General features: G+C 42.9%; 1 protein-coding gene across 1 annotated transcript in view; it reads left to right on the forward strand.

Annotated features, from left to right (window-relative positions):
* The window catches only part of HECA (hdc homolog, cell cycle regulator), a 44,322-nt gene extending 21,033 nt beyond the window's left edge, over window positions 1-23,289 (forward strand). The window contains exons 2-4 of the mRNA XM_018053273.1: window positions 8,451-9,500; window positions 16,551-16,705; window positions 19,458-23,289. Of these exons, the coding sequence (XP_017908762.1) occupies window positions 8,451-9,500; window positions 16,551-16,705; window positions 19,458-19,622 (1,370 nt within the window). The 3' untranslated portion in view covers window positions 19,623-23,289. The remainder of the gene's footprint in view (window positions 1-8,450; window positions 9,501-16,550; window positions 16,706-19,457) is intronic.

The raw sequence follows: 23,687 nt of genomic DNA on the forward strand, positions 1-23,687 counted from the left end.
CCATTAAAATCAGCCTGTCCAGGGAATAAAACAGTGTGGTCCAGGCAACCAGCCCTGTGACACCTGGCTTTACTAAGAGGTAGCTTTTACCTGGTGCAAGGCTGACACACTCAGATGCCTCCAGGGTCCTGGTGTATGAATAAGTACGTGAACAGGGCGCGATGCATCTAAAAGGCATTTACACTTCATAACAAGAATCCCTGTACTGGTTTAATAAGACACTGCAGGCTAGACCACCCCACTGGAGCTCAGATCTAGAAGACTGTGAACATCACCTTTGACATTTTTCCTAAAAATTGTTTCTCTCAGTAGAATGTTTGGACGGTATTAAACAGCAGTGAGTCGTGGGCATATTTTCTGACGGGTGTCTTGTCTGGGATGACCCCTGTTGCCAGTTGATCACACAGCTGAATGTTTTACCCGTTGGACAGACTAGGGGGAGGTGAAGCCATTTGTCTTTTCAGCTGAGGCCTTTGGGAATCCATAGGCAAGGGGAGGGCCCAACTCCACTGTGGCCTTTGGTCTTCAGGCACCATTCTGGATGCACCAAGAGAGAAGTAAGCCAACATTTTTGGGCCACTGTACTTATAACTTAGGTGGTAAATGGCAATCACATATAAAAATATTATTTTGGAGTTTTGATTACGGCTGTATTTGGAATATTTGTGCACGCAAAGGGAAGGCCATTGACAGGGATAATCAGAATCAGGTTCTTTAGTGTTTCAGGGAAGCAAGGCAAATGCTTTAAAATTGGGTTATAGTACTGTTCCCCAAGCCAGACTTCAGCAATACATGAACTGTGAACTCCCTGATGTTCAAGCTGGTTTTAGAAAAGGCAGAGGAACCAGAGATCAAATTGCCAACATCTGCTGGATCATGGAAAAAGCAAGAGAGTTCCAGAAAAACATCTACTTCTGCTTTATTGACTATGCCAAAGCCTTTGACTGTGTGGATCACAAGAAACTGTGGAAAATTCTGAAAGAGATGGAAATACCAGACCACCTAACCTGCCTCTTGAGAAATCTGTATGCAGGTCAGGAAGCAACAGTTAGAACTGGACATGGAACAACAGACTGGTTCCAAATAGGAAAAGGAGTACATCAAGGCTGTATATTGTCACCCTGCTTATTTAACTTCTATGCAGAGTACATCATGAGAAACGCTGGACTGGAAGAAACACAAGCTGGAATCAAGATTGCCGGGAGAAATATCAAGAACCTCAGATATGCAGATGACACCATCGTTATGGCAGAAAGTGAAGAGGAGCTAAAAAGCCTCTTGATGAAAGTGAAAGAGGAGAGTGAAAAAGTTGGCTTAAAGCTCAACATTCAGAAAACGAAGATCATGGCACCTGGTCCCATCACTTCATGGGAAATAGATGGGGAAACAGTAGAAACAGTGTCAGACTTTATTTTTTTGGGCTCCAAAATCACTGCATATGGTGACTGCAGCCATGAAATTAAAAGACGCTTACTCCTTGGAAGAAAAGTTATGACCAACCTAGATAGCGTATTCAAAAGCAGAGACATTGCTTTGCCGACTAAGGTCCGTCTAGTCAAGGCTATGGTTTTTCCAGTAATCATGTATGGATGTGAGAGTTGGACTGTGAAGAAGGCTGAGCGCCGAAGAATTGATGCGTTTGAACTGTGGTGTTGGAGAAGACTCTTGAGAGTCCCTTGGACTGCAAGGAGATCCAACCAGTCCGTTCTCAAGGAGATCAACCCTGGGATTTCTTTGGAAGGAATGATGCTAAAGCTGAAACTCCAGTACTTTGGCCACCTCATGCGAAGAGTTGACTCATTGGAAAAGACTCTGATGGTGGGAGGGATTGGGGGCAGGAGGAGAAGGGGACGACAGAGGATGAGATGGCTGGATGGCATCACCGACTCGATGGACGTGAGTCTGAGTGAACTCTGGGAGTTGGTGATGGACAGGGGAGGCCTGGCGTGCTGCGATTCATGCAGTCCCAAAGAGTCGGACACGACTGAGTGACTGAACTGAAGCGGAGGATAACATGAAGTCTTTTCTGGAGTCTCAACAGTGGGATGGTTTAATAGCTGGGCAGTCTCTCTGTTATATATGTGCACACATTCAGACACACGTGCATATACACATATACTTAACCTGGAGTTCTGTCTGCATCCTGTGATATTGTGGATTGGTTCTGAGAGCTCATGGACCAGTCTTCAGAGTGAGAGCATGCAGTACATTAAATGCCAGGGTGCTGTGTAGTTCTCTGTGATTTAGTGCCCTCAAGATCTAAATCTCCAGGCAGGAGAAAAGGCAGTCTGCTAATTTATTTCTTAGTATCACGTGATCCCATTGTATGCAAATTGAATTATGCGAATTTCAACTAATGATACATAAATGATAATAAAAGTTTCACGTTATGTGCAAAGTTTTGGCAGGCACATTCCCCCAAATTATGCATCAGGCTGTCTCATGTTTTCAAAGCCAGCAGGTCAACTGAATTGTAAAAATGCTTTGTTACCCAATGTCACATCCTTTTCTTTTTAAGAGAAATACCTTCTAACCCTTGGCAATATTATGTGAACTCTTGTTGCTTACAGATATTCTTCATGGATTTAAGTAACATTTGTGTTATTATTTTCAAATTAGCTTATAACTCAAACCTTTATTACAGCATTCAGAGTAACCGAGTTGTGCTAATAATACTCATGCTGGAAAACATCCTGAAAATCTGTAACTTTGGAACAGAAATAGGATAAAACACTGTGCTATGCCATGCTGTCAATTTATGAGGTACAACTGAGAAATATTAGAGATAATTCTGATATTAAAAAGCAGCAATAAACCAAAAACACAGCACAGCGGCTGAGCTGCGGATTTATGCGTTCCGAGGATGCATTCCCCATACTCCGCCCGCAGACTGTGAGATAATCAGTCTTGAATTATGTAAGTTCTTTAGGAACACCTCTCATGAATCAAAGGCAGCCATGCTTTTTGTGAATCCCAGTTACCCAGGCGTGGAAAAGATCTTTTAAGGTTGAAAACTACATATAGCAAGGTACTTGGCTGACACTGAATAGAAGATCTTTAACGGGCTAGGAGAACAGAATTTTCCTTCTGCTTCTTTAAAACTTGTCAGTACATATTTAGTGACTTATTTTATGCATGCCACCCTGCTTTGTTTGTGGGGGGAAAGCACTTATTTTTTGCACTTACCTACAGATGGAGAAAGGAGGTTGGTCACTTCCTGGTTGTAGCTTTGCTCTAAATGAGGTCCTTTTGTTTCTACATCAAGTAATATAAAGTGATAGGGCTTTTAATAATAATTGCGTGTATTTAAATTGTGCTCATTATGGGCCGGGCACCATTTAAACTGCCTTAATAACTCCTTTGATATTCACGGAAACCCTTTGAGGTAGGTGCTCACTCTTGTTGCTGCCATTTTACAGATGAGAAGAAAGAAGCCCAGGGAGGTTGAAGTGACTAGTCAGAGGTCTTAAAACTGCCAAGTTTAGAGTTGCAAGTCAATCCAGGCTGGTTGGCTGGCTCCAGAGTCCATATCCTCAATCACCGTGCTCCAGCCCCTCAGGAAGCTTGGAGATAGATGAGCATCCTCATGTCAGAACAGTCGTCCCCCCAGGGGAACTTGCTCTTCAGACAAGAGGGTGTGCTCCCACTAAGAGGAATTACTGAATGGAACAGACCTGTATCATGAAACAGTTGTTCAGAAACCTTAAAGTTTGCATTTGGTACCTGGATGCTGAAGGAAGGTAGAATAGATTGTGGTAAGTTTGAGGAAGTGAGTGTGAGGGCCAGGCAGTGCCCGAGAGGGGCTCCTGGCTGAGTCTCGAAGGCCTGAGGAGACTGCTAGACAGGGGGCTGAGCTCCCTGGGGGCCACCTTCCCCCACCTTCCCTCCTCCAGCACTCCATCACTGCAGACTCCTAAATCTGACTGGACCCTAGTTGCCTTCCCCGAGACATTTATTAGACACGTGACACAGTTTTCACCGTACTGGGTTTGCAAGGATGAATGTGACCGAATCCCTATACCTTAGGCTTTGTCTAGAAAGCCTCACATGACTTCAGAAGCCTCTCTACCCCGCCAAACTCCCCACCTGCCTGTGATGCTTGAAATTATTTTAAGATCTGTGAGAACAGTTAATTTCACAGTTAAGAAGCTGAAAACAGCAGTGTCTGGTTTGGGGGTTCCTGTGAGTGTGAACGAGTTTATCATCAAGAACTTTGAGTTGGTTGGGCAGGCAGTGTAAATGGCCACTGTCAGATCCTTCCCTTTCATTAGGTGCCGGGGGTGGAGTTGGGGAGGCGGACACCAAGGCCTGAGGTGGGAGGAAGGATACAGGATGAGATGGAGAGGGACAGATGTTGCCCAAGTGATGTCAGCCTCCGTATCTTATTGTCCAGACTGGAAATGACTTGAGATTTTTGCCCAGAATGGGGTGAAAGTAGAAGTGAAAGTAGCTCAGTCGTGTCCGACTCTAGGCCAGAATACTGGAGTCGGTAGCCTTTCCCTTCTCCAGGGGATCTTCCAACCCAGGGATCGAACCCAGGTCTCCTGCATTGGTTGCAGGCTGATTCTTTACCAGCTGAGCCACAAGGGAAGCCCAAGAATAATGGAGTGGGTAGCCTATCCTGTCTCCAGGGGATCTACCTGACTCAGGAATTGAACTGGGGTCTCCTGCATTGCAAGTGGATTCTTTACCAACTGAGCTATCAGGGAGCAGAATGAGGTGAGCCCTGATTATTTTCACTTGGGCAGGGAGAAATTGAGTGTGAGATATTTGATGGTGAAGCCGTAAAAACACGTACTGGAGAGTTCCTATACGTTTTTTAAGACTATACTGTCTTCATATGAAGGAACCTTTTCTCATTTTGCTTGTTAGGCAACACAGCTCAGACAAAAGTCCCGAGGGTTGTGCATAACAGAGGCCCTCACTGAAGTGAGGGTTCCCTTCTCCTCACTTCCCCTCATTTATACCTTTGTGGGACTACTGTTCTTAATAGCTAAGAATTTTCTAAATTTAGAAGTAGCTTTCAGGAAACAATCAAATACGTTCTATAATGTGGCAAATTTTGTTATAGGTGTGATATTTGAATGCCACTAGTGCTGTTTTTTACAGTTAAAAGAACGTTTGCTATATGTTTCAGTAAATTGCAAAACTTAGGAAACTGAAAAAAGGCATGGCATTATTCATTTATTGACTTACTTTCTAAATGTCTTGGAGCAGCTTGCATTTAATGGGGGAGCACTACATTTAGAAGAGTTTTTATGGAACTTTACTGTCACGAAGCGCTTCCACCTGCATTTGAGGTGAGTGAGCGCAAGCATCTGTAGCCTTACTTTACAGATGAGGAAACTACTCCAAGTCAAACAGCTAGTCAGTGGTGGAATGGGTACCCACACCCCTTTCATTCTTCCCAGCTGCCTTTCCAAACAAATCCTGAAGGAAATCGTGTCTTTGAGCAGAAAGGCAAGCCCTCCATGGCTTCACTAGAAGCCTGTGTAAGAAAAAGAAAAGGGGGGAAGAAAAAGAAGGCTGTGTAGATACAAAAGGTTTGTCAGAGGCCCTTTCCCAAGGTTCCCCTATTCCTCACCCTGTTCCTCAGAGCCTCGCCCTAAGGCTGGAGGTATGTAACGGGGCAGGGTGTCTGTTGCATATGTTTGGTGTTAAACAAGCCCTGGCTTTATATCTTCGTATGCAGGCATGCATGTTAATGCTATATTTAGCGCTTCCCAGGTGGCGCTAGTGGTAATGAACCTGCCTGCCTGCCAATGCAGGATACCTGTGTTCGATCCCTGGGTCGGGAAGATCTCTTTGAGAAGAAAATGGCAACCCCATTCCAGTATTCTTGCCCGGAGAATCCCATGGACAGAGGAGCCTAGTGGGCTACAGTCCATAGGGTTGCAAAGAGTTGGACATGACTGAAGCATCTTAGCATGCATACACTTGGCTTTATATATGTTTTTGAGGTCTAACATAAGGCCCATCAAAGTGGCTGCCATGTGAACCAGCCGAGCTGGCAGGTTGGAATGGAGACACTTTATTGTGGAGTCCCACCTGGAGAAATAGGTGGGAATGGCTGTGATGAAGACAGACGGTGTTAGAGGGACAGGGACGTGGAGCTGTGTTCCCTCCTCTGTGCATGTGGTCCAGGCACGAACGTCTTTAGAGCTCTTACCATGGCTTGCCAATCTTTCCAAGTCCAAAAACATGATATGTAGGAAGTGCTCAGGATTGGCTGAATGATATGCGTTTGGAACTTAAAAAAGATGTAAGAATAATTTTTCCCCTTTTGGTCTACCTTTCTTTAATGTGAAAAATATTTTTAAAAGAAACATCAAGTCAATCTCAACATTTAAAATGTAAAGTTTTAGATATTGTGAATGCAGAGGTACTCCTGGGTCATTCTTAAATTTGATTTCCTTAGTCCTGGGTTAATATCACTTAGGTTTTTGCTGGTACATTTCAGAGTTGCTCCCTTCAAAGCTGTTCCTCTGCAGGATTGACGATAAAAGCCACTGAACTTTGTTTAATTGACTAATTAACATTTTGAAATACAGTGTTTTAAAATGTCACCTGGAGCCTAGGTGACTACAGTTAATTTACCCAGTGCACACACCACTCTTCTTTTCAGTGTGCTTCCCTACCCTAGTCTTTATGCTAGGATCACAGCCTTCTCTCTTCCTTCCGCTCTGCTTATCATGTGTGGGTTTCATGTGCCAGTGTCTTTTTAGTGAGCCTTTATGCAGCACTGGATGTGTGCAAGACCTGAGCCCAGTGGTGCCAGGAGATCAGATAAGTGTAATAGGCATCCTCACCTAAGTCATCACCTGATGAGACCACAGTATGGACTCAGATAAGGTTCAGATCAGAGCCTTCCTGAGAGTGGGGGATTAGGATGCAAGGGAAGAGGGGAGTCCTGGTGTCTAGAGGTGGGCCTTGAAGAATGGGAGGAAGCAGAGGTGGTTTACTGCATGCCAGGCTCTGCTCTAAGCACCACCTGTGTATCCATATATTTCATCCTTTTAAGAACTGTATAAGGTCCATTCAGTTGACACCTGCATTTTATACAGAGGAAGCTGACGCAAAGAGAAGTAGTAGCCTGTCTGCGAGCACACAGCTCATCGGTGGTACTGCTGGAGTTCTCACCCAGGCAGTCCAGCTTCAGAGTTCATGCTGCAAATTGCTACACTGGGCACATGGGGTTTGAACAAGTGAAGATGAAGTGTTGTGACTCCCAGGAGGTAGATGGGGAAGTCATGGTAATCACGGAGGTGGATAAGTCAGTTTGGGCCATTTTGCTGAGTTCCTAGAATCCCACACTGAAGGGGATGATTGTACCATAGAGGGCCATGGCTTTTTGGGCCCCATCATTGGCATTACTTTGGTGGCATGTTGTACTTGTCATCGGTGGGCAGCGGGGATACTGGGAAGGTTTAGGGAAACTGCATAGCTTCCAAATGTTCATAAATCTTATTTACTTCTTAAGAAATGGGGTCTACTCTGTGTTACCAAGTTTTACCTCCCTTCTGGGAACCTGCTTGGCCTTTTGTACACCCTGTGGGTAGAGATACCTTGGTGTTCCTGCTTGCTGTCCTCATGGCTTAACGAGAATTTTTTTTTTTTTTCCTTCATGAACTGGCATGAAGACCAACAGTCAGTTTAATCAAACATCCCACCATTAGGTATCAGACCATTCTAGAGTGCTGGGGATGAGGCAAGTCTGTTTTCTTTTCTCCATGGTATTCAGGATTACACAACCCTATGAGAAAGGGTTTGAGAGCCCTTTTGGAGCTACCATCTGAACTTGTTGGTTCAATTGTTAGTGTTATTTAGTTGCTAAGTTGTGTCCAACTCTTTGCCACTTTATGAACTGTAGCCCACCAGGCTCCCCTGTCCATGGGATTCTCCAGGCAAGAATACTGCAGTGGGTTTCCATGTCCTCCTCCAGAGGATCTTCGTGACCCAGGGGTGGAACCCACATCTACTGCTTGGCGGGCAGATTCTTTACAGTTGAGCCACCAGGGAAGCCCTCTTGTTGGTTCCCTAGCTGCGTCATATTTTATAGTTCAGCGGAGTGATTCATTTTTTAAAAAACCCTGAAACTGCCTGTCATTACACTCATGTCTCAGGAAGACCTCATACTACACTGTTGCAAGTAGTGGTGTGCGGCTAATTGCACTGTGAAGGATTTGGGCTTTTTGAAGCTTAATGGTTTTTTCAGCTGATAACAAATATCACAGAATAAATTCCCTTGGTACAACATCCCACCAAAAGAAAGCAGTGAACGTTTTCTAACCCCGTCTGGTGTTATTCCAGTAGTGGGAATCCCCACACCAGAAACGTGCTTTGGCGTGAATGGGCTCAGGCGGGATGGTGAGTGAGCTTTGATCTCACTCTTGGCGTCGGCTGGAATCGCACAGCGCGCCAGCTGACTCTCTCTCTGTGCTTCTCCCCAGAAGCCCCTTGTGCAACGCCCCTGATCTGCAGCTTCGGGAGGCCGGTGGACCTGGAGAAAGACGACTACCAGAAGGTGGTGTGCAACAACGAGCACTGCCCGCACAGCACCTGGATGCACCTGCAGTGCTTCTACGAGTGGGAGAGCAGCATCCTGGTCCAGTTCAACTGCATCGGCCGGGCCCGGAGCTGGAACGAGAAGCAGTGCCGCCAGAACATGTGGACCAAGAAGGGCTACGACCTGGCCTTCCGCTTCTGCTCCTGCCGCTGCGGCCAGGGCCACCTGAAGAAGGACACGGACTGGTACCAGGTGAAGCGGATGCAGGATGAGAAGAAGAAGAAGTCGGGGTCGGAGAAGAACACTGGGAGGCCCCCCGGCGAGGCGGTGGAGGAGGCCAAGAAGTGCCGGCCGCCCTCCAAGCCCCAGAAAGGCCTGAGCCACGACCTGCCCCGCCGGCACTCCATGGACCGGCAGAACTCGCAGGAGAAGGGCGGTGCCGGGGCCGGCGCGGCAGTCTACGGGGCGCGCTCGCCCTGCGGCTCCCCGGGCCAGTCCCCGCCCACCGGCTACTCCATCCTCTCCCCCGCCCACTTCAGCGGCCCCCGCTCCTCCAGGTACCTCGGGGAGTTCCTTAAGAACGCCATCCACCTGGAGCCTCACAAAAAGGCCCTGGCCGGGGGCCACGTGTTCCGAAACGCCCACTTTGACTACAGTCCGGCGGGGTTGTCGGTTCATAGAGGGGGCCACTTCGATGCGCCGGTGCAGTTCCTCCGGCGCCTGGACCTGTCCGAGCTCCTGACTCACATCCCCCGGCACAAGCTGAACACTTTCCACGTGCGGATGGAGGACGATGCCCAGATGGGCCAGGGCGAGGACCTGCGCAAGTTCATCCTGGCAGCCCTGAGCGCCAGCCACAGGAACGTGGTGAACTGCGCCCTGTGCCACCGGGCGCTCCCGGTGTTCGAGCAGTTCCCGCTGGTGGACGGAACTCTGTTCTTAAGCCCCTCGAGACACGATGAGATCGAATACGATGTTCCCTGTCACCTTCAAGGTATAGGTGTTCTCACCTTGCCGGTTTTCTGTGTGTGAGAAGTGAAAAATCAACGAGAAGGGATGGCTGTGTTCGGGCTTCATTTTAACTGCTGGTGTATCTTTGTTCTAGTCAGGAGCTAGCTAACATTTGAATATTTCAGCTCTGCCCAGTGAGGTGGTGGAGGTGGTATCCTTCACTCTGATGTCGCACTATACCAAGTATACAGTGGTCCTGGTGGGTAATTTTATGTTTTTGTCTTGCTCTCATTTGGAGAGAGGATTCGGATGTGTAGTGTTTAGTAACTGGGAAGAAAGTTAGAGAAGCAATTGCATAAAAATGTTTTACTTGCTATAAAATAGTTGCCTTTGAAATCTATGTTAATATACTCAGCAAGCTATAGAATATTCTCTTTGATCTTTGTAAACATAACACAGTAAAGGAAAAGGAGGCAGAGACAGTGAGTTTTTAGATTAGTTGAATTATTCTTAAAATTTGTGAAAGGCGAGACTTTCTTGATTGCAGCAAAAGGAAAAGTCAGATATTATTCTGGTAGTGAGAGGTGGCTTCCCTGGTAGCTCAGCTGGTAAAGAACCTGCCTGCAATGCAGGAGACCCCGATTTGATTCCTAGGGTTGGGAAGATCCCCTGGAGGAGGGATAGGCTACCCACTCCAGTACTCTTGGGCTTCCTTGCTGGCTCAGATCGTAAAGAATCTGCCTGCAATGCTGAAGACCTGGGTTTGATCCCTGGGTTGGGACAATCACCTGAAGGAGGCCATGGCAACCCACTCCAGTATTCTTGCCTGGAGAATCCCTGTGGACAGAGGAGCCTGGCAGGTTGCAGTACATGGGGTCACAAAAAGTCGGAGACGACTGACTGAGTGACTGAGCACACACATGCGAGAGTAAGAGGTGGGGAGCTTATTAGTGCTGTGGATAACATACAGAGACTGGAGCATTTCAGCCGAGAAATGAATGACAGGGCTGGTCAGTTGACAGAGAACTCTGTCAATTCATGTAAAACTATTGAATTTACATAAATACGGGATATATGACATATAAGCTATTTATAACTTTAAAACTGTGCTGAGAAAGCCTATAGTAAGAAGGATATATCCCCACTTAACTTCTTCCTACCATCCCCTGCTGTCTCACTTCTCAGAGACACTCTCAAATCTTAACCAGCTTCAGATTTTTACGATCGTAATTTTAAAACTGCGAACTTTATTCTCCAATTTTAGGTATTACTTATTGATTTACCTTTAAAAATTAAAAAAAATTTTTTTTGGCTGTGTTGGGTCTTCGTTGCTGCGCAGGCTTTTCTCTAGTTACTGTGAGCGGGGGCTAGTCTGTAGTTGCTGTGTGCGGGCTTCTTGTGGTGGCTTCTCTTAATGTGGAGCCTGGGCTCCAGGGCTCGAGGACTTCAGTAGTTATGACATTTGGGCTCAGTAGTTTCAGCTCCCAACTCTAGAGCACAGGCTCAAAAGTTGGGCTCACGGGCTTAGTTGCTTTGTAGTATGTGGGGTCTTCCTGGACCAGGGATCAAACCTGTGTCTCCTGTATTGGCAGGTGGATTCTTTACCTCTACCCACCAGAGAAGTAAAGTATTGATTTACTTTTAAGGTGGATGATGATTTATGCTTTCTTGTAGCTTCCCCTTTCTCTCAGGATAATGCATCAGAATTCTTAGTTGAATACATCACAATTCTTAGTTGAATCCTTAATGATTTTGCTATTTATGAGTATGTAATCCTGAGCCAGCAAGTATAGATATATTTCCTGTATAGAGAGTCATATGTTCCAGGACACCTTCTGTTTTTATCAGAGTTAATAATTGCTTAACCTTTATTGAAGCTTTGGTTGGTAGTTCTAACTCTGTAGCAACTCTACAAACCACCTTTCAAAAACATTTCCACATACCTGTCAAACATTTTATGAATTTTTTTCTGGAAATTTTTTTTGTGGACACTTTCACCTTCCTGCTCCTGTCCATCCTGGTGCACTTAAGTGCTACCTAGCTGTACTACTTAGGTGTCCTAGGAAATTCCTTCATCTCTTTCCTATTTTTTATCTTCTGCTTCCTTGATCTCATACTTTCTTTTTTATTCTTGGTTAATTTCCTGTTTGTTGAGAAGCATCCTTTAGGAGCTTTCTGAGAAAGGAGGCTTGGGAATAGATGTTTTGAGATGTTGAAAGTCTGATAATATCTTGATTCTGTCTTCACACTTGATTGGTAGTTGGCTGGGTATAGTCTTCCAAGTTATAATTATTTTCCCTTTGGAATTTTGAAGGCTTTTCTTCACTGACTCCTGTCTTCCCTAGTTGCCGCTGAGAAATCTAATATTATTCTTACTCCTGTTCCTTTATCCCCCCTTCCTATCCTCCAGAGGTTTTTAGATTTTCTCTTTCTAGTATTCTGAAGTTTCATGATGATGTGAGTCTCTTTTTCCATTCATTGTGCAAGATGCTTTCTTAGCTTTAAGATTTTGTAAACTTAGAGTCTTCAGTTTGGGGAAATTTTCTTTTGATTTATTTCTTTGATGATTTACTCCCATTTTCATTTTCTTCCTTTTTTTTTTTTAACTCTAAAACAGTTAATCAGATGTTGGAGCTCTTAGACTGGTCTTTTTTTTTTTTGAGGTGGAGGAGATGCTTCATTATGTATGTTTTTGGTCCTTCTGTTTATCTCTTTATCATTTGTTTCTCTGGAAGATTTCTGTGATTTTATATTCCAATGTTTTTACTGAGTTTAAGGTTTTCTGTTCTGTGTTGTATTTGTAATTTCCTAAAGTTCTTTTTAATAGCATCCTGTTCTTATTTCATGGATGCTATTTCTATTTTGTTTTTCTCAGCAGGGAAAGTGAGCTGAATTTGGTCTTACTCGTTCTCTGGAATTTCACCTACTCCTCTGTGTCTTTTAGCCTTTGTTATTGGGCAGACCACTCTGAAACATAGTGGTGTGAAACAGTGATGATTCATAATTTCTCACAGTTCTATGAGTTGGTTGGTTAGGATGGCATCTCACACATCTCACAGTTGGCAGACTGGTTGGCCTTGGGAGCCTTGGCTAGAATGTCTTATCCCTGTTTATACATCCTTTCGTGTGCCAGTAGGCTAGCCGGGGCTTTTTCACATGCTGTTTTCAGGATGGCAGTAAAGATGGCGAGAATGGAGCTGCATGGCCCTTCTCTCTTGAGACTTAAGCTTAGGACTGAGTAACTCACTTCAGTCACATTCTGTTCTTCAAAATAAGTTGTCAGGCTATCCCAAATTCAGGGGATCATTCAATAGACTCTGCTTCTTGATGAAAGTTGTATAGAATGTGTGGTTATTTAGTAATAAATTACTCTTTCTCTGTTAGCACTTCATCTCAGCCTCGCCTGTGCTTTTTGTCCAGTTTCAGAGCTGCACCATTTACTATTTCTCCATTTTATTTCTGACCTCATATTTTGGTTCACAGTTACAAGTATGTCATTGTTTCATGGAAGATGGAATTTGTATTTTGTTACATGATCTTTCTACTGTGTGGGGATAGTTATAGAGGAAAGAAGATGGAAACATCTTCATCATTTCATGACTGGAAGTATTCTTTATGAAAATGAATGAGGGTACAAGGGTACAGGATACAAGAGAGGAGAGTTGTCCTTTTTCTATTCATGATGGACAAATTCCTTTCATTTAATCAGTTCACCAACCAACCAGACTTATGCATTGCATACTCTTACTGGGTACTATCAATTCTTGCTACTCATCAATCTATAATCTTAGGATGTAAGATGTATTTATAAAAATGTAACTAACTGTACCAGGCCTAAGGCCCTAGTATCACCTATAGAACTGGTATCACCTGGCTATTATGTACATAAAGCAGCATCTTATCATTTCCAAGGAGGAAAAGGGCACTTTGACCTGGATAGTCAAAGGAGGCAGTGTGAAGACAGATATCAGGAGGTGCGGTGGACTTTGATAAACTCAGGGTCTAACTACTACGTCAGGTGTTTGTTGATAAGCAGTAATGTGAGCAAAGGAATGGTGGTTCATAAAAAGATCAGGAGACGGAGAATTGAGGGAACCATTGGGCTGGAGCAGAGGTTCTTGAGTGGAAAATGGGTAAAGTACGTGGAGAACAGATTACAGATGTCCTTTCAAGCCATAACAAAGAGCTTTGCCATGTTGATGAACTGAAGAATTTAGCAATTTTTTTCTTTTTTTAAGCCAATGGTTTCTTGGGAGAAAAATTGTTTGCAAGGGGTGGAAGCTATGCAGGTGTAACTTAAATCTCCATTCTAGATGCAAGGAGAAAAGGGGCCAGCTGAGTGGTGACAGTGGAGATTGAAAGGTGGGAATAGCTGTGAGAGATTATGTTAAAGGGAGGATTACAGCTTTGGAGACAGCTTGACTGTGGAGGATAAAGATGTGTCCTTGTTGGCCCACTCTTAGTCTAGACAAAGTAAATGGTATTATCATGAACAGGAGTGGAGAAAGTTGGGGAAGGGACCAGGCCTTAGACGAAAGAAGATGAAGCATTTGTGTGTATTGGGTTTGAAGAGATGCTGGGACTTTTGTGTGGACATGTCTCTCACAAGTGCTATGAGAAATAAACATCTGAGATGAACACTGAAGCTTATTTTTAATGTTAGTGGCTAAAAGAGTGGAAGAGTTCTTGAATGGGGAGAAAAGAGAAGGAAAAGCAGGAGTATATGACCGAGCCTAGGACTAATCTTGTGTGTGTGCACACCTGAAGTACATATACATCCACAGATAATGAATGCATTAGGTGTGTACTACAAAGGTATTGAGCAGTTTGATTGTTGATAATAAAAATCTGAGGATCTGGGTGTTTTATCAGTACCCGACAAGTCAGTGCCACAAGTGGGGCCTTGGCATGTGTCTGTGTTTTTATTGCCACATCTAAGAGGAGTCCGTGCAATCTTTTTTATAACAAGCCAGTGTCAATCATTTCTTCCATTCCAGAGTTTCAACCATGTATTCCTTAAAGCATTTTCAGTTCCAGTAGAAAGGCCCATTCCAGGCCATAAGATTGCAGGCTGCAGTTGGTGATACACTCCTGAAATATTGTATTATTTCCAGTGGTGGACTCTGTGGATTGTCACGCCCTTGCCCTGGGGCCCTGTCCCCCTCACTGTCTTCCCCGGCTTCCAGCTCCTCTTCCCTGACTTTTCCAGATGAAGATGCTTTTGCTTGGTTGTGATCATTTATTAAGGTTTAATACTTTATTAATTTACTGAGAGAGATGGAATTAAGAATTTCTTTTGGTGCTTCTTTACCACTTAGAACCACAGAAATATACTATTTGTTTGAATTCACAATTCTAGAATAGATTTAGAAATTTTAAATTCTCAGTACTTAGGACAACGTGTAAACAGTAATTGAAACAAATCCAGAGACTCAGTCCAGGCCAGAAATTCCCATGATGTAGAGTGGAGGTTAAGAGTCAGACAGAAATTTAAGTCTGGACTTTGCTACTTACTATCTTTTTGAACGTAAGCAAGCTACTTCAGCTCTAGTAAGTTTTACTTCCTCCTATCTGAAGTGGGAATAACAATAATGCCTACATTATAGGGTTGTCGTGAGGGTTAAGTAAAGTGAGTCACATAGCCTCCAAGCACAGTGCCAGGTCCTGGGTAAGCACTCAGGGAGGTTCACTGTCAGCTTCATCATAGTGGTTATTGCTACCAACATGTGACTTCTCCGTCTGTCCCTGCCCCAACCAGCCACCTGGGTGTCTTTGAGTGTTAGAGAACTTCAGTGAGTAAGTCTAGGAGGGAGATTGGAAATGAAGCCTTTTCCAGTGGCAGCTGGATACTGAACTGACATCCTGAAATGCCCCAGGCCACTCTGAGTGGGGATGGCATGTGAGATCATTTTATTTTCAGAACACTGCAGAGCAGAGGTGGGCAGTATTGCAAGAAATTGTTGTCACCCATCCCATTTTTGGCAGAGGCCCCCAAGGTTAAAATGTCTTTGGCTGTTAACATATTCCATCCGTTCATGCAACATGCAATTATGGAGTGCTTTCCATGTTCCAGATACTGTGCTAGACATTGCACCTTCAAGGAAGGCACAGTTCTCACAGAAGTGGAGAGAGTCTTGAAAGTGAATGAAATGAAAGGTTTCCTTATAAGTACTGTATATCCCTTTCCAATGGGTAAGGAGCAGGTTGACCCTTAACCACTGAAAAGATGGCAGTGGGCAGCACATTCTGAATAAGAAGCCGCATAGGAGTATGTGTCCTGCTGATGGTAGTTTTTAGCACAGTGGAACCCTGATCCCCGTAGAGAGCACGTTGTTGCTGCTACCGGTTGCCTAATGCTGGACATTCTAACTTCCTGATTGAACCTAAGCCCTTCCAAATAAACGAGGGTGATGTCTTTCCTTTATAAGCATTAGATATCGATAAATAGTAGAGGGATGAACTTGTGACTTTCAAGAGCCTAGTAAATAACAAGACATCAAACTCCTTTCGGAAAAAAAAACAGAAGTAAGATATAATTCTGGTTCCTAAATTGGATGTGGTGATGGCTGAGCAATTTTGGAGGCAAGAATAGTTAACATAGTAATTTTGGTTGTGGCGTAATTCTGGGCTATCGATACCAAGACAGACTCTGGGCTTTTTATGAGGGGACGATGAGAGCCCCTGAGCACAGACCGGCATTGCTGGTTCAGCCTCCATATTCCACAGTAGACCGCTGAGCAGAAAGCCCTGCATGATCCCAGGTTGGTTACGAGCCTCTGTGGCTTGGTCACGTGAGTTTGGGTATACGTATTGTAAACCTGGCGGCACTTCTCAGAAAAGTGAGTTGAAGCCAGTGTTTAATAAACTTGAATTTAAAGTACGTGTTTCATTGACAGTAGTTGGTAATCCATCATTATTCTAAAAGGACAATTTGGGGATATATGATATGTATCATCTATTTTGCTTTTTATGTTTGTTCAGATGAAAAAGTGTTAGCTTATAACTGATAAATAAGTGATTGTTTTAATCCCCTTTGGCGACCAAAGGTGGCTTCTTTGCCAGCTGCTCTCAGCCTCGTGTCTTCTGTGCACAGGGAGGCTCATGCACCTGTACGCGGTGTGTGTGGACTGCCTGGAAGGTGTTCACAAGATCATCTGCATCAAGTGTAAGTCGCGGTGGGACGGCAGCTGGCACCAGCTGGGCACCATGTACACCTACGACATCCTGGCCGCCTCTCCGTGCTGTCAGGTTGGTGCTGACCCTGCAGAGCAAGCAGTGGGGGACCTCAGGCTTCTGTCCTGAAGTAAATATGGAAGAGTCAGCGGCGGCCCTGGGGTGACGCTGGGGGAGGAGGGAGGGCGTGGAGAGCGTGCCGCAGGAAGGAGCGGCCAAGGGCCTCCCAGGAGTCCAGCAGTGACGCTTGATTAACTATAGCATGGTGCCGCTGCTCCTGGAATACTTGGCGGTCATTAAACGGGATCTTGCAGGATACTGTATAATTCTGTGGGAAATAGTTTCAGTCTTTTAAGTCAAAAAAAGCACGTCTTAAATGGCAGAATAGCACACTTTGATTTGTAAAAAGTGAACATGAAAAGGACTCTGCTAGCCTGTTACCAGAGCATGTTTCTGGATGGTGGGATGGGGTGCTCAATGGTTTCTTTAGTTTTCTTCTTGCTTACTTAGAGTTTTTAAAGCTTTAAATGTAAGAAAAAGTTGTCATTTAAAAGGAAAGAAGAAAGTCTCACTTCCTTTCGTAGACAGGATTTTCTTTTTGTTTCCTTTGTGTGGGACAGTGCAATTTATACAGGATCTGCCTGCCATGGAATGTGTCTGAGGCTGACTTGAAAGATTTGTAATCCTTAAAGCTCTGCTAAAGGGAGGCATATTCTGATGGTAAGAAAGCATCTGAAATTTAGCTGTCATGAGGAAAAGAGGGAAGTATTAACATGTGAAAATGCATTAAATAAGTCCATAGAAACAGAAGACAAAACAAAATCCTTGGAAATATCTTGATTTGTTTCCAAGTGCTTTGGAAAAGAAAAGGCTTTTTATATAATTCCTTGATATTTACAGGCTGGAGAGATTATTTTCCGTTCCTCTTAAGTGGCTAAGCCTTTAATATAAACACCTGATAAACATTTCAGTAGTTAATTAATAGTTTTATATCTTTAGCATTATGATTTGATTTTTATAAAGAGAACATCCTTACCATTAGCAGTGTGAAGAGGTTGGCAGGGTTGGTATTTCAGCCTTTCTGTGTCTGTACTACTGATCTTAGAAGAGAAATGTAGTCGTGAGAGCCCTGAATGGGTCATTCGTAGCCTGTCGTTTGATTCTAGATATAATTGATTCCTTTTATGCTATTCTCATATACAGACCACATTTCCATTTTAAAACTTAGTCTTGGAAATGAGATATCATTGTCTTTTACTAAGAGTTATTCACTGTAGCATTTTATAATACCCATATACCTTGATGCCTGCTCTTGAGATGAGAGAAACAAAAGGAAGAGTTCTCTCCCACACACACCAGAGAGTTACCTTTTAAAGAATAGGGAAGTGAAAGAATGCGTGGGCCTGTAACTCGTAAGAGTGCTAGCACTGGAAAGGACTCTTTATTTTTCACATGCTGTGGAGGCCTGAACAATTAGAACTTTTTCCCCTGGTCTACCCACACATATCAGCATGACCACAAACCTCTGTCACTCCCAGCCTGGTTGCTCTTTCTGCTTCACCACTGACAGGCCCTGGGATTGCTGTCTTATCTTCAGGGAGAAAAGCAGAGTGGTATCATGCCACACCCAGCCTGTTGTTACTCACCATATATTTTTTCCTTAAAACTATTTAATCCCAGACTTTTTTTTTTTTTTTTTCCTTGTCCCTTACTGGAGTGGACTTAAAAAAAAATCAATTTTTTGACTTAAAAAACTTAATTAACTATATTCACTGGGAAAGGTACAAATGTTAGATGCTACGAAGGCGTCAAGGAGTGTCTTCAGGAAGACTTTGAGGCCGAAATAAGCAGGAATTCATTATTAGAAATGAGTAACAGGTTAAAGAGAGTGGTTAAAGAGAGAGGTGTGCTTAGAATCTCACTTTTAATACTGTTTGGAGAGATTAGTCAGTTAGAAGGGAGTTTATCTCAGGGAGACTGTACTGACCAAGAGGGTAGGCTCTGGGAAAGCTATCGGGTTCAGATCTCAGCCTTTCTGCTTCATCACCATGCGCTTCAGTATGACCATCTAAAATTGATAGGCTACTACCTACCTGTGGGAGCGTTTTGAGGATGAAGTGGTTGTAGAATGCATCTGAATTGAGAGCCCATTGTACTTTATAATTTCCTATTATTCACTGAAGTCCTTGGACCTGTTGCTGAAAGCTTAGGTCTGGCGCTACTAGAGGGAGGCCGGGGCATGAATGAAGGTACAGTGTTTTTGCAGGTTCCACAAGCCTCGGCGTAAACATGGCCCTTATTTCCAGATCCTCAATTTTACTAGAGTATTTGAGAGAGATTTTATTTTTACCTCGAAGAAAGCAGAAGTATAGTTAAGAGTAGAATGAAAAATGTGTATGTATACATTTAAGAAATAAACTCAAAAACAATCTTCAAAGAAATTTCATGCAGGTTTGGATAAGAGAGGTTGGTTTCAGCCACTTTTTAAAATCCACGGGGAAGAGATTTTTGATTGTTAGGAGTTTTACTGGAGAAGTTTAGGCAGTAGAGGTCGAGAATTTTCTTCCCATCTGTAGAGTAATTACAAGCAGTGCTGCACATCAGGAGAGAAATGAAGAATCGTTAATCTTTTAGGCTGCTGGGTAAATATTTGTGTGTATAATGTCTCATGCTTATCTGATGCTCTGCCCACTCTGTTTGGGGTAATAAAGGGATGCTTTATTAAACTCTTGATCAGTTTCCCAGGTAAGCAGTCTTGAGTGTTGGTTGGTAATGCTGGGGGGCAGAGGGGTAGTGTGGCTCACGGCCTCTTGTGTTTCCCCTGCAGGCCCGCCTGAACTGTAAGCACTGCGGGAAGCCGGTGATCGACGTGCGGATCGGCATGCAGTACTTCTCTGAGTACAGCAACGTCCAGCAGTGTCCACACTGTGGCAACCTGGACTACCATTTCGTGAAGCCATTTTCCTCCTTCAAAGTTCTTGAAGCTTATTGATGAAAGCTTTGCTTTAGTAATAGTTATTTTATTGATATTACTTTGTTACATATCTTTTCTAGGGAAGCCTTCTGTGACATTCATTTCTTTTCTAATTGAAAGGAGAGTTCCTTTGTGTACATGTGCCACTTAAAGGGGTCCTGCCCCTTGCCCTCTCTTGGCCCCCATGTGTTAGTCTGTGGTCATGACCAGCACCCAGCCAGGTACTCCTGTGAGCTTGGGGGAACGGTTCGCTATCACTAAGAATCTCTCAGGCAGCTTTTAGGGTGATGGGGAGGATGGGGTGAATTTAGGAAAGGGGTTACATGGTCATAAACTGAGAGCATGGAAGGAGTTGGGGAGAAACTCTTACTAAGATGTTAACTGCCTACAGATCCACATTTAAGTCTTCTCTGGGCCTTGGGCAAAACATGTGACAAGTGAATGTAACCTGTGCCTGGAGAGCTGATGGTGTGTTTGTCCACTTTGGTTTGGTATTCTGCAGCACACGCTGACCTGCAGCTTCCTCTCACTGGCAGATCACTGGGAAGTGGACGTGAGCCCTGATTCTATCCCTGTTGTATTCTAGCAGCCAGTTTTCATACTGAAAATAATATCCAAATTATAAGACGTGAAAACAATGGGTGTTGCACATATTTTTAGGTAAAACTGACCCGTAACAAAGAGAATATGCTAAAAGAATTTGGAAATGGTGCATACTGACTCAGAGGGCAAAAGGGCAGAACGCTGTCATTTGAATTGTATCTTTGAGGTTGGTCAAACAAGCTTGTAAGGAGAATTCCATGAATAACATGATTTGGGCGGTACTGATTTATATAGGTTTACACTGTCGAAGTGTCATTTGATGTCAGATTCTTCTCACAGGTAACCACAGACCCTAACTGGTAAGTTTCACAAGCAATCATTGCCACACTTACCTTCCCCCCAAACTGCTTATGGCTGCATTTTACTCGGTTAGTGCTGAGTTTCCAAAATCAAAGATTTGACCTTCGGAAGGAATGGAAAAAAATTATTTGTGAAGCTTTGAGGAAAAGAATAATTTTAGTATTTCTTTTTAAAGTGTTTCATTTTGGAAGATCACCAATTATAATGCATAACAATATGTTTGAGGATAGATTATTCTAAAGATCTCCATGATAGCTTACCACTGTTGAAAAAGATGGTAATTTATAGAACTTTGTTAGTGAGAGCATTGAGCTTTCTAAAATACAGCCTCTGTTTAGAGTTTCCTGATTTAAATAGACTGATACCCCTTATCTTTATAAAACTGGAATTGGAATATGATTTCTCAAAAAATGAATTTGGTAATTTCAGCTATAATACACATGTGTTATAAGGATGCTGAGAATATCCTTTTATGGGTAACTGAATTTGGGGTTATGTGGATATTTTCTACTATTTAGTTTATATCATTTCCCCCTCTCACCCCCAAGAAAAAACAGTTGTTTTTCCTCTCAGAAGTGTTTAGGCATCATTGCAAGTGGGTTTCAGTTCTGCTACATGGAATATTTGATTTTTTTTTGAAAGAACACAGCTGACTGTGAGAGTTTGACTAATACTCTTCGTCTTTCGGTTTGGATGATGATAATTTGGCTGACCACATCTAGTTTGCATCTAGTTTGATATTTGATGATCTGAAGAATATTTCACAGTGGCGGGAAATGCTCAATGCTCGTAAGACGCAGCAAGTTGTTATTAGCCTGACAGTGTTTGATGCAAGGAAAAGAGGTCTATAGGACATAGCCCTTGCAAATCTGTCTTTGATACACAAAACTGTAACTGAATCAGCTGTTTCCCTATTGATTCTCTGTCATGTACCAGGTATAAAAAATTGAGGAGTTTCTCTTGTCTTCAGCGTACCATTGGATTTTATTTCTTAATTTCAGATGAGTAGTAAACTATTTGTAATGCTGTTCTTTAACCCACCTAAATTTCTAAAGAGAAACCTGCTTGTATTGTTGTTCTGAAGCTTAAAAGCTTACATGTAGATCACCTACATGCCCCTCAGCCTAAAACTATTGCAAGTGTAGATGTTTTCCCCTTACGTTGTTGTCTACTCTCGGAGAAATAAGTATGAGGAAGTTTCACTGTAGTTGAATAAAATTTGCTTGTGGCCTTTATTTTGATGGCTCTGTTAGGATTCTGTGGGTGCTAAATTGATAATGCCTTTACGGCATTGCATTCTTGTCTAAAATGGAAAATTTGGCAGATTTGAGAATAAAATATAATTGAGTATGCAACCATGTGAAGAATAAATTTTATTTTGGAATCTGCTGACCTTAATATTTTCATCATACTTTCTAGAAGTACTTTGCTCTGAGTACCTTGATAGGAATTGGAATGTACCGCAAAAGATGATTATTTTGATTGAGTTCAGATGTTAAAGAATATTAGTCATCCAAGAGGTCCCTTTTCTGTTTTTCTAATAGTGTTCAAAGACATGAACCCACTTATAGGTAATTTTTATCTACTTTAACTTCTTTTATCATTATTTTTAAGAGTTAGGAAGGAACTTCAGAAGGAAGGAAGGAGCGTTGCTCAGTCTTGTCCGACTCTTTGCGACACCGCGGACTGTAGCCTCCAGGCTCCTCTGTCCATGGGATTTTCCAGGCAGTAGTACTGGAGTGGGTTGCCATTTCCTTCTCCAGCGGATCTTCCTGACCCAGGGATCGAACCCGGGTCTCCCCATTGTAGACAGATGCTTTACTGTCTGAGCCATAATAAGGCTCAGAGTTAAACCTTGAACAAATAAAATTACCTGCTTTAGTTTAGTGGGATGACTATTTCTGATCGTATTGTCGTCTTCTCTTCAGGCTAGCTCAGTTCTTCACTCTCTTCTGTTTTCTGATTGCATTTGAAGCAATTGATACACCTATGGCTGTGAAGTTAGGGAGTGGGCTGAATTATCCCATTGTAATTAAGAAAGAGCTTTCTCCAAACAGAATATTCCTAGGTGTTTAAATCCTAAAACTAACAGATAAACTTTTAATGTAACTTGTTAGATCACCCAGACTAACTTGCTGAAATCTTTCGTTTTGTCCCGTAAGATCAGTGCTTAACATGCAGTCTCTATTCCTGTGTTCGGGTCAGCCAGTCCAGTTTGCTCTTCTCTTTAGTCTCACGGTAGCAGCTGTTGGGTCACTGCAGTCAGAGGTTGGGGAGGAGGTGAGGAGGAAGTGCTCTTGTTCAGTGTTTTGGTTCCTGTAAAAGGATGCTGCCTAACCCAACTCATCTCTGTGTCCTGTTGACTTTATTATTATTCCACATCATTGAAAGAAAACATAATGGATGGGTGTCATTAACACCAGCTCAAAAATACATTCTTGTCAGTAAAGATTTCTTGTCAAGATGTCTTGGATTGCACTTTTGTTGAGAGAAGACAGTGTAAATAGTTAAAGAATGTTGATAAAGTTGAAACATTTGGAATTGTGTGGTGTTAGAAGGTTTCTGTTTGTGAAATGTATGTATTAAAAATAATAAAATTTCAGGAACTAATATTGTATTCTCTCTTTAGTGTGCCACTTTATTTTCTGTTGGGATTTTAGGTTTTTGAGCATGGGATTGTTTGATCAGAAAAGATAATAGAGAAGTCTTTCCTATGGTTTGGTCACTATTCATGTAGCTATTTCAAAGTCCCTATTGCAGCTAATAAAGACTCAGAACTTTTTTTGCTGTTTAAAAGTGATGTGTCACATACAAATTCCCTTTACAACAAAATAAGCATTCTGTATAACAGAGTTGGTTCCATGTGGATGATCCACAATTATTATTCTGGTTATAGGGAATTATATCTGACTAAGTAGATAATCCTATTCTACAATTTTTTGTTGTTGTTTCTAGGCCTGTAACAATTTGCATAATGAAAAGACTAGATTATATCCTTCTTCATTATAAGAAAATGAGAACTGAGTTGTTAAACTTCTTGCTGATTTGAGGCACTGTGATCTAGTTTAGCTTATGTTTCAAATTTCCTTGTTCCCTTCATTTCACATATTATTCTTAGCCAAAGAATTGAAATCTACAAAATCATTAGAATACATAATAACATCTGGAAAGGAGGGTGAG

This window comes from Capra hircus, chromosome 9, assembly GCF_001704415.2.
Source record: "Capra hircus breed San Clemente chromosome 9, ASM170441v1, whole genome shotgun sequence".
NCBI lineage: Eukaryota > Metazoa > Chordata > Mammalia > Artiodactyla > Bovidae > Capra > Capra hircus.